This window comes from Pygoscelis adeliae, unplaced genomic scaffold (assembly GCF_000699105.1).
Source record: "Pygoscelis adeliae isolate BGI_AS28 unplaced genomic scaffold, ASM69910v1 Scaffold496, whole genome shotgun sequence".
NCBI lineage: Eukaryota > Metazoa > Chordata > Aves > Sphenisciformes > Spheniscidae > Pygoscelis > Pygoscelis adeliae.
In genome coordinates this window covers 171,709-182,556 of record NW_008824998.1, presented here as the reverse complement: position 1 = coordinate 182,556, position 10,848 = coordinate 171,709, and the positions used below count along the sequence as shown (strand labels likewise).

General features: G+C 47.3%; 2 protein-coding genes across 2 annotated transcripts in view; one reads left to right on the top strand and one right to left on the bottom strand.

Annotated features, from left to right (window-relative positions):
- Window positions 1-6,355, top strand: part of PSMD7 (proteasome (prosome, macropain) 26S subunit, non-ATPase, 7) — a 143,327-nt gene extending 136,972 nt beyond the window's left edge. The window contains exons 2-7 of the mRNA XM_009326184.1: window positions 686-792; window positions 2,105-2,197; window positions 3,103-3,200; window positions 3,510-3,590; window positions 5,094-5,185; window positions 5,871-6,355. Of these exons, the coding sequence (XP_009324459.1) occupies window positions 686-792; window positions 2,105-2,197; window positions 3,103-3,200; window positions 3,510-3,590; window positions 5,094-5,185; window positions 5,871-6,309 (910 nt within the window). The 3' untranslated portion in view covers window positions 6,310-6,355. The remainder of the gene's footprint in view (window positions 1-685; window positions 793-2,104; window positions 2,198-3,102; window positions 3,201-3,509; window positions 3,591-5,093; window positions 5,186-5,870) is intronic.
- Window positions 6,356-8,419: 2,064 nt separating this feature from the next.
- WWP2 (WW domain containing E3 ubiquitin protein ligase 2) overlaps window positions 8,420-10,848 on the bottom strand; it is a 41,342-nt gene continuing 38,913 nt past the window's right edge. The window contains exons 21-23 of the mRNA XM_009326183.1: window positions 10,814-10,847; window positions 9,852-9,924; window positions 8,420-9,607 (exon numbers count right to left, since the gene is read on the bottom strand). Of these exons, the coding sequence (XP_009324458.1) occupies window positions 9,508-9,607; window positions 9,852-9,924; window positions 10,814-10,847 (207 nt within the window). The 3' untranslated portion in view covers window positions 8,420-9,507. The remainder of the gene's footprint in view (window positions 9,608-9,851; window positions 9,925-10,813; window position 10,848) is intronic.

Sequence of the window (10,848 nt, the reverse complement as noted above, 5' to 3'; positions counted from 1 at the left end):
GGGAGCGCGGCCTGCGGGAGCCGCCGGAGCCCCCGGGCCGCCGCCGCTGTTGTTTTCCTCTTCGGGAGGAGAAAAGTCCGAGGGCGGGGAGCGCTCGGGTGCCGTGAGGGGGCTGTCAGCGCCCTTCCTCGGGCCCGCCGGGGGCTCGGAAACAACGGCCTGATCGTTAAAACGCGAGTGGGGGAGAAGCGGGGTTTGTTCCTAAAGCTGCAGCTGGCTGAGCGGGGGATAAATCATGTCCCTCTAAACGCCTAGTGTAATTTGTGCCTAATTTAACTTAATTGCGCCAGTTGACAAGCAGTTTTAATGTTAAAAAAAAAAAATCTCGCGAGGCAAACAAGCCTGCTATTGTGAAAGCAAATCGTGGATGACACCGAGCAGTTTAAGAGCTTACTCACTTTTTTATAGCCCATTGTCCTGCGGAGAGGCTGCCGCGGTGCTTATTTTGGGTCGTGTTCCCCCTCGTTAGCTGCATCGGACCACGTAGTCCTCTTTCTGCATCGCTGGGTTACAAGGTCTGCTTCTGAGGGCACCGAAACACCTTTTTTTAGATGTAAATAAACAATCTTAACGCCTTTCCTTCTGTTCCGACACACAAACTGTTTAACTTGCAGAAATTAGATGAAACAACTTGTCTGCTGTTACCTTCTTTCCTGAATCAGGCTTTTTGTCGTAGGAACTGACAGTCTTTTCCATTTAGAATAGGAAAAGTTGGAAATCAGAAACGAGTCGTTGGTGTGCTGCTTGGCTCGTGGCAGAAAAAGATATTAGATGTGTCCAACAGTTTTGCAGGTGAGTTTGGGTGTCCTACCCTTGTTCAAACCTACTGAATTATTTAATGGATGAATTGCATTTGTTTTTTTTTTTTAAACCACCCTCCCAGACCACAGATTCTTCTCTCCATGTACAAATCAGCATATATCAAACAGAAAGTGTTAACTGCTGTCAAAAATACACCTATTCCAGCCAGCCTTGTGCTGCATCTTCCCTGTAATATTGTGCAATGTGGAATGTTTCGGGAGCGGATGTAAACCTCTTTTAAAATGCTGGTGAATATTTTGCTGCATTGGACTCGCTGACCTCTGCTGAGTGATCGGTGTCTCAACATGTCATACAGAAATCACAGCTCTCGGTGCTGGTGTAGCTGTTACCTACCTGTGTAAAGATTTAGTGTGTATCTTAGCTTTACTTCTTTTCCTCAGATTTTGTCCAATTTAATACTAGTTCTTTCCTTAAGTATTTTGTTAATAGTGTTGAAAGAGTTTCCTCTTAAATACTGATACGTGATAGTAAAAGTACTTCTTGAATGCGTGGCTTTTGCTGACCCATTTGTGTTAGTTAGATCATTTCCTTCCCAGTGGGGCTACTCTGTGACAAAGCAAAATTATCTCAGCTTGTATGTGGAGCTTCACAGTTTATATGGAGTTCTTTTCCCAAGTGTGGACTTTTCTTTTTCCCAATTTTTGGAGGAACTTTTTTCCATTTGAGTTGAAAAGAGGTGGTTTTTTGTTGTTTTGACAGCCTTTCAACTATGAAGCTTTTACTATACCTATAAATTAAAAGACTGAGACCAGTCTTTGTTCTCAGAACTGAGCTTGTGTTCCTGTATACATGCTAACTGATAACATTACTAGTCATTTACTCAAGGGTAAACAGTCCTTACTTTAAGTGCCTCATTTTGTTCTAGTAGTCTCTAAAAGTGCTGATGACGTGTTCTACACTGAAAACTGATATTTCTCTAAGACTGCTGTTGGTCAACAAGCTATAAAGTCTGCTGGGATACTCAGTTTGTGCACACTGTTGAGTCGCTTCTGTGTGTGGGAGGATTTCTCTCTGGTGCTTGATGTTGTCCACTGAGGATCACACTCAGAATGCTTTGCATTTCATTCCTCAGTTCTAAACTGTTAGTAATTATGAGACAGCCTCTACCTGAGAGAACTGACCAGCACTGCAGGTTGGCTTGTGCAGCATAGTGTTGCAGAATGGTTGAAACTGATTAAACTCTCCTTTAGCAGCCAAAGATAACCTAAAACACAGTGTTTCTATAAACATTTTCAGTCTGGAAGTTGGAATTTTAAATATTGGGATTTTCTTTTATTCCCAGTACCTTTTGATGAGGATGACAAGGACGATACTGTGTGGTTTCTAGACCATGACTATCTGGAGAACATGTATGGAATGTTTAAGAAGGTCAACGGTAAGTTGAGGTCTTCTTGCAGCCAGGGTTACTCTCCTAGAAACTTCCAAGACTCTGTATGGGAAAGTGAATTCACAGTAAGGTAGAAAATTAATTGCTTACTTAAGAAGCCACTCCATGCTAATTCCTTGTGTGGCTTCACTTTCACTGATGGTTTCCATGGGTTAATTTGTGCAAGTAGTTTGTGTTCTTAACACATTAATTTATCCCTTGTTAATTTTCCCAAGTCTCCCAACAGCTTTGTATCTTCAGAATAATTCAGATTTCAAAAATGCCATTATTTCTGAAGAATTTCAAAGCTTTCCCCTCTATAACCTGTTTTATACAGATGTGCCCTGAAATTACTTTTTTATGAATGTGAACATTACAAACTTTTAAGTAATGATTCTAATTGCTCTTTGCCACCGTTCTAAAAAGTGTTTTCTCTGCTCAGTTTGAGACTTTAGAGCTGAATGTTCAGTCGTAACTTAAATTCCTATGAATTTTCTTAGCGCTGGGAACGATTGTCATTCTTATGATACAGTTTGTATTTCTAGAATTTTTGCATTCTTGGATGCCAGAGTTTCAAGCTGTCGCATCCTGGTATCTGCAAAATTAATAAATGATACAAAATAGTCCAGTTTAGTTAAGAACCTAGGAGTAAAGTTATATATGTGATTAGTAAGCTACAATAAGTAGGTATGATTAGTAAGCTGTCTTTGTCACTAGCCATGTCGCTGTCTTGCCTACTGTGATTCATTTCCCTCTACTTTACATTTTGATGTAAAGTACTACTTTTGCTTTTGATCGTCTTCTACACGCATCAGATTTTCGCCCTTGATTTGCTAATTCAGCCCCTGCCTAAATCTTTCTGCCATTGTCTTACCACGCGATTCTGATTTAGAATCCTTTCTGGTTTTGCTCAGCTAGAGAAAGAATAGTTGGTTGGTACCACACAGGCCCTAAACTGCACAAGAACGACATCGCCATCAATGAACTGATGAAAAGATACTGTCCTAACTCTGTAAGTGCAGCACTTTTTTTTTTTTCCTTCCCCCCCCCCCCTCTCTCTTCCTAAATGGGGGATCTGGGAACCCTTGGCCCCACCTTTGTTACTGGTAATACAGCATGTTGAAAGCCTAGAGCTGTAAAATGATGGAGGAACTCGGAACAAGTCTTTTGAAACAGCTGTAGATGTCTTTTCTCAATGCCTGAAGTTAACACCTCTGAGCAGCTAGCGTGCTGTTGCTGTGGAGTGAAGAGCTGACTTAGGTATTTTTTTCTAGTCCTTGAACAAAACCTGGTTTTCTGAACTGTTTGCTTTTTCCATAAGGTGTTGGTGATTATTGATGTGAAGCCAAAGGACTTGGGGCTGCCCACAGAAGCTTATATTTCAGTTGAAGAAGTTCACGATGTGAGTATTTAACATCTCTCTCGGCCTTTTCCTGGGAAAAGGGTTTCCATTAAAAGATGGCTGTTAGGATTGCCTTATTTTCTGAAGGATGCACATCCCATGGCACATAGTTGCCTTTTACATACGGGATGTTGCACTCATTAGTAAGGGCCTGTGACTTGCAGCCAAAATCTGCTGAAACCAGAGGTTAAATCCCAGTCTAATATAAGCATTTGTAACTAAAGTTTTCATCCACCAATGCTCTTGGAAGAAAAGCTGTGCGTTACTGTTTGACGTAAGGAATTCCACGACTCCAGCTGTCCGTATGATGTAGATGCTGCTTACCTGTTTCTGTCATGTCCATGGCCATGAATAAAGTCAGATTAGAGCACTTTTAAGATATCACTTTTACATGTCAGCCTGTTTGCAGAGGTGTTCTGAGTAATGGCGTGCTTGTTCATTTGTGCACCTGCCAGTGCTGACTAGGTAGGTCAGGCATGAGCACCACTTACTAATCACTTGCAGCACCGTGCAGACAAACAACATACGGTAGTAAGTCAGCTTTAGCTTTTCATTTGCAATTGTTTGATTTAAATTACGTTCTGGATGTATATAAAAAAGTGTGATCCTTTTGCCTTTCTGAGACCCTCACTACGGAGAAAAAGCTGCTCCCAGTACGGTGGGTCTTTTATCTGCAGGATTTGTTCTTAGTTTTGTGAATTCACAATAGTCCCAGTGGTGCTTTCTGTTTACAGCTGTATACTGGTCTAGGTAATGGTTTTGAAAACACATGGGTGAAACTCATTCTCAGAAATTCAGCCTGTGAACCTTTAAAACATCTTCCGTAATATCCAGTGCATAAATTATAATTTTAATGAGATTGCTCCATATTAGTATTTTTCTTCTGGAACTGTGCATGTGCTTCTAACTGGCTGGGAGCAAGTATCAGGATGACAAAAGGTATCCCAAAACCTAATAAGGTTGTATCAGGAAAGAAAGAAAGAAAGAATTGTGATATTTAGTGAGACTTTCCATTCTACCCACCAGTACATAGACCAGCAAAATACACTAATTGAAAATTACACAGAGTGCAAGAAAGAAGAAATTGCTAGCAACTCTGGGCTTGTGACAGTTGGTAACACTAATTAAATCAAGAAAAAGCCAACGAGAGTCTTTCCTCTCATGGACTGTGTATAACTGCTAGTTTCATTAATACAGTTTCTCATACTTTGTCTAAAATTCCATGTTTTTAAAAGGCATTGTGATTCACTTGCTTACAAACTTCTCCCCTTAGCTGTGCGCTTCAGTCCCCTGATACTCTGTTTTGCCATAATTTGCCCCATTGCCTCTTCCTGATCCTGTCATGCAAACAGGCGTCAATTAATCTCACGCTGTGACATTGTGCGAGTTGCCCCACTGTTGGCGTGTGAGACACCCGCACTGGCTAGTTGGCACGCAGCTTTGTGCCTGCAGTCAGCTCTCTGCTCAGTCTGACCATGTCTCCTGTATCCTTGCGCCTCGAAGGATGGCACTCCGACCTCCAAGACGTTTGAGCATGTGACTAGTGAGATCGGAGCAGAGGAGGCAGAGGAAGTTGGTGTTGAACACTTGCTACGGTAAGCATGTTTAGAATGAAAGCGTTCTTACGAGACTTGCATAGCCGTGAACGCGGTCCATCTGGCATCTCCCAGTGCCAGCTTCCTGGGGGAAATGCGGATCTTGTTAAACAGGCTACTTAAATTCTAAGAGCGTATTCATTTAGCAGTCTTGCTTGGCATATTCACTCATTGCTAGTGAAAAGTGTGACTGCCCACTGGTGAGATGGTGAAAACTACATATTCATTCTATGAAAGCTGCAGAATGTTGCATCGTTTGGAACTGTCTCCAGCCGCTGCGTACCTCGCAGAGCAGGACCGAACGGGCGTGTTGCTGATGGGTCTGTAGCTCTCCAGTCAAAAAAAGAGAGCAGTTGCCCTATAGAAACCACATCGCCTTTTCACCAGTCAGAAATCCTGTTGTTTATTTCTCTCTATCCCTCTAACTGGTGTTACAAATATTATTCCAAAGAGAACATACGCACACCACAGGATATAACAATGATCTATTTCAGATATGCTTTGTAACGTACATCAGTTTGTTCTCATTATTTGACTTGAAGCATTCATTTCAATTGTACTTCAGCGGTGCTTCAAACTGCTTTTCTTTTTAAGCTGGAAAGATGTCTTAAGTGACTATGCCCACCTGTTAATGAGAATGCAAAGTAACGTTCCAATGCTGATTCTTTCTGTGTGGGTGTTTCAGAGATATCAAGGATACAACGGTGGGCACTCTGTCCCAGCGGATCACAAATCAGGTCCATGGCTTGAAGGGACTGAACTCCAAGCTTCTGGACATCAGGAGCTACCTAGAGAAAGTAGCCATGGGCAAACTCCCCATCAATCACCAGATCATCTACCACCTTCAGGACGTCTTCAACCTGCTACCAGACGTCAACCTGCAAGAGTTTGTCAAGGCCTTTTATCTGAAGACCAATGACCAGATGGTGGTAGTTTATCTGGCTTCTCTTATCCGTTCCGTGGTTGCCCTGCACAACCTCATTAACAACAAGATTGCCAACAGGGATGCAGAGAAGAAGGAAGGACAGGAAAAAGAAGAAAGTAAAAAGGAGAGAAAAGATGAGAAGGAGAAAGACAAGGAGAAGAGCGATGTCAAGAAAGAGGAGAAAAAGGAGAAAAAGTAAAATGTGTAGGTTTTTTATTTGTAAATTAAAAATCTTGTAAACTAAATCACTTTGCTGGGTTCTTTTCTCTTGTTGAAATGGCCAGTGCTCTGCTTTCTTCTGCTTTGGTATCTGCTTTTTGTGTTCATCGTAACGTGGCTGGATAGATCCACTCAAACCGGCAGCTGTTGCAACAAGCAGACAGCTACTGTAGGGCGGGCCTGGCCGTCTGGGTCGCAGCACTGGGCAGGGAAGGGGTAAAAGCCAGGGGGAACATTTTTTATTTAATTTTATTTTAGTGCAGCACTCTTCCTTCCCCCAGGGCTCCTTCAAGGACTTTTAGGCCAACAGCTGAGGATTTCTACCACGTACTGTGTTGGACTTCAGGCTATGTACTTGTCTTACCAGTCACTGTGAGTTTTCACCTGATTTATTAGCATCAATTCATTTTTGAGCTGAGGAGGAGGTGCTGCGTTCTGCAAGCACCATGGAGTAAATAGCAAAGAGGCTGTTGCTACTGCTGGCTGTTTCCTTCCAGCTGTACCTTGTGTTGCGCTAGTATAATTTTTTGTGTTTTCTCTCTATCCTTTCTAGCTGGCCAGTGACAAGATCAGGGTTGGCCATTTTGTTACCTGACACAAAAAAAAAAAAACCCAAAACAAAACCCCAAAGTAGATACAAACTATAGCCTGGCTCACGTGATGCTCTGCGGGGGTGGAAACACAGCGGGGCGAGAAGATGGGAGCCTGCGCTGGTGAAGAGGGAAGGCTGTGCGTGGTGCTACCACGGTGTGAAGAACATCTTCCTTTCCTCCCATAAGACACCAGGTCATTACCACAGGAGGCTTGCAGTGTGCATACGTATTTGCATTTTTCAGGACTAATTCATTACACCGAGCCAATTTCATGCAACACAGGCATCTGTATATTCAATCTGGTTCCTATTTGCACAGGCCCTCGGCACCCTCTGGTCTGTTGGTTTGGCGCAGGTGGCACGTCGCTGCTCTTAGAGCTTCCACAGCGCTGTGCCAGTGAAGGAACCAGCTTCGCTGCCTGCCTGGGGAGGTACCTGGGCTGTCAGCGCCGCGCAGAGCACCCTGCCAGCCCGCGTGCGCTCGCTCCTCAAGCTTCATGGTTAAAACATTGGTGGTGGCACTGAAAGAGGCTGGCCTCTCAGCAGAGCACCGTGCTGGCGTGATGCCGGGGAGCCTCCCTTGCGCCTCTGGGGCAGCCACGCCTTTAACCTGCCATCCTGTACCACGTCACCGTCCCACACCAGGATGACGGGGAGCGCAGGTCGCTGTTCTCTGCCCTCCTGGGCCAAAGGGGCAGGATGGACACGTGCCGCAGCACTGCAGTAGCCTCTAAAGCTGAATCAAACAGCAGCTCCTAGGAGATGGGGCAGAGGGGGACGTGCCTCTCCCAGGCACAAGATGCCACCAGTTCCCCTGCCACCTCCCAGGCCAGGGCGTGAGCAGCACCTGGGGCTCCAGGTGGACGCGAGCGCTGGGTCAGCACACCAGTGCCAGGAGAGGCGTACAAAGCGCCAGCAGCCTGCCCACAGTGATTGAAGCATTTCTGCTGGGATTGGGTTGGCACCGGCTGCGCCATGCTTGGCACAAGTACAGACTATTTAAAAAAAAAAAAAAAAAAACCAAATCCACACAAAGAACCAACCAGCCAAGGCAGCTGCTGAAAAGCAAAGTCATGACAAAATTACTGGACGCAGGCTGTCCGCTGGTGATATGAATAGTGGGTTTGTTGAGTTCTGCCTGGGGTGGATATTTTACTAAGCATCGCCAGCCTATGGCCATTGGCCTCATTCACCTGATTTTGTTCCACCAGTGCCGCTCTGGGGGTCACACGGTGGCACAGGGAGGCAGTTCCCTGTCCTGGAGACATTTTTAGCTGAGTGTGATTATAGGTTGGGTGAAGGCAGGCAGGAGCGCTGCGTCCAGCCTGACCCTCCCGCGCAGTGCGTGCATGGAAAAAATACACATTATTTATGACCCCGCTGACAAGCCGTGGCGCCTGTCACGGCCCTTCAGCCGAGTCCCCGCACAGACCCCCCCCCAGAGGCTGCACCGGGCTGTCCCCCCCGTGCGACACACCAACCAGGGACACAGACCTCGGCAGCTGCTTATTTATTGCACAAGAAGTCGGCGTCGCTGAGGCAGGATGGTGCAGTACAAAACTATCCAGTTACCAGTCAAAAGCTATTGCAGTGTCTTGTATCCATAGACTTCTTTTATGTACAGCTATGTACACCAACGCTCGCACGGGTCTGTCTCCCCGGTGCACGCTGCAGGGGGGCAGCAGTGGAGGTGGCATCCAGGCAAGGGGCAGAGGCCTGATCCTGCCCTCACCCGCAGCTCTGGGAGCTCCTGCCACCAGCCCGGCCGGCGACAGAGAGAACAGGGAGTTTGCGCCAAACCCACGACCCAAGCAAAGGCCAGATGTGCCCCGAACATGACCGGAGCCCCCGAGGCTGCTGCAGAGCACCAGCTCCGAGCACTTAAATGCTTAAATATTTAAATATTAAATACAACAGCACAGGGGCCACACGCTTGCAAATTAAAACACGCAATGGAGATGGTCGGCCAGGACCTGGGTCTGGGCAGCCGCGGGTCTGGTGCGGGAAGGGGCCACCTCGGCCCTCGCGTGGTGCATCAGCCCCAGCAGCATCGACTGAGGGTTCCCTGTTACCTTTGCTGGGTGTAGGATAGGGCCCAAAAGTGACCTGAGAGTTGGTTCAAGAGCCGTTTCCCCTCCTCACCTGCATGTATTAAAACGCCATGAGAAGGCAGAAAACACTAGGGGGAAAAATAGCCTGTGCTGAAACCAGATCTCATTTAACTCTGTCTGCAAGAGGGGACCGGGGAGCTTCGGTGCACCGCACGCTGCCTGCCAAGGCCCAGGGCTTTGCCCCATCCCCTCTGCACCAGCCCACGCCCCTCACGAGCTGAGCGGAGCCAGGCTTTTGTGTCCACCTCCCCGTCACGCCTCGAATTTGTTTGGGGAGGGAAACACGGACCCGTTTCCCCCAGGGCTACGTTAGTGCAGATCTCGCACAGGAACAAGAGCAACAGCGTCCGCAGCTGCCTGCGCACCATCCCGCGGAGAGGGCTCGGTGCTGGGCTCCATGGGCACCGGCAGGCAGGACCTCGCAGCCGGCAGCACTCCAGGGCCCTCCCCGCCCCAGGAAAGCACCAAAGCTCCATCACTCCTGTCCAAATCCTTCCGTCTCCTCAATCGCATAAAGCAGCTTCTCCTTCAGCTGTTCATAGCTCTTGTAGGGAGGGAGATCCAGACGGTTAAAGCTGGAGAGACAGCAGAGGCTGTGAATAGCGCTGCAATCCCAGTTCTCCTCCCCACTGCAGGGTCCCCTCCAGCCCCAGCCGTGCACAGCAGCTACGGTAAGATGCATGGCCAGGAACAGCAGCTACGTCCTGTGGGAACTCGGGCAGAGGGGACGGAAGGCGCTCGGGGCCCCATGCTGCCCCGCAGAGACTGCCAGCGGTTGTCCCCATGTGCTCCTAATGGGGCCAAGGAGAAATGACTTACCATGTATGGCTCCGAGGCAGCCACGTCTCTTTGCCAACTTTATCGATGCAGAATTTCTGGGGCCCGTTGCTGCCTGTTAATTATGAACACAGCAAATCTCATTACATGACCAGGAGCTGAAAAAGAAAACCCTCCGACACGCTGTTAGCCAGCAGGTCACACCGTCACACGCCGTTATGATCCCAGAGACACATCGGGGCATAAATCCGTAGCAGCACGCACTGCCTGTTCTGACACCTTTGCAGAGAGGATGTACAAAAAACAAGAAAGGAGAAAGCTGAAAAGCATATTCACAGCATAGAGAGATAACGGCGTGGCTTCTAAGCAGGATGGTTAAATAGCAAGTGCTAAAACATATTTATCCGTAGACCCGCAGGACTGAGCGGGTCCATCCAAGAGTTTTAAAGGACCTGGCTCAGGAAGTCTGAGTCACTGAGGTCGCTTTTCAACAGATTGTGAATGCTGGAGAGGTTCCAGGGGGCTGGAAAAAAGCTAATATGCCAGCAAGAATAAGCGAGTGGGCTAAATTAACTGGTTAGCTTGACACTGATTCCAGGAAAGTAAGGGAAAGGCTGGTACAGGCCCCAAAAAGTAGCAAATTAAAGGATGAGAGCAGAATAATGCCACACTGTGGTTTTCTGGAAAAGGGGTTTCATCGCACAAAAATCAAAATTAAATCAAAAATCAAATCTCATTCAAAATGAGATTACAAGCTGGACTGACAAAGTTAACTGTGGCAGCCCAGTTCACGGCTAAGGAATTTGGGTACGCCACGCCACCAGGTTAAATCGCCGTGCTCAGACGTCGCAGCTGCTTCACTGCTTACGTGCTGTGGGCTGTCTTGAAGTCTGTGATAGAGATCTGGACAGCCAGGTCCCTCCTGTCGGGCCCCACGCACAGCCACTGCCCCCGCTCGCCTCCCCGGGACCCCCCGCCCAAGCCGAGCGCCCAGGAACACACACCGATGAGCTCTGCGAACCCCCCGACGGGCAGGCGG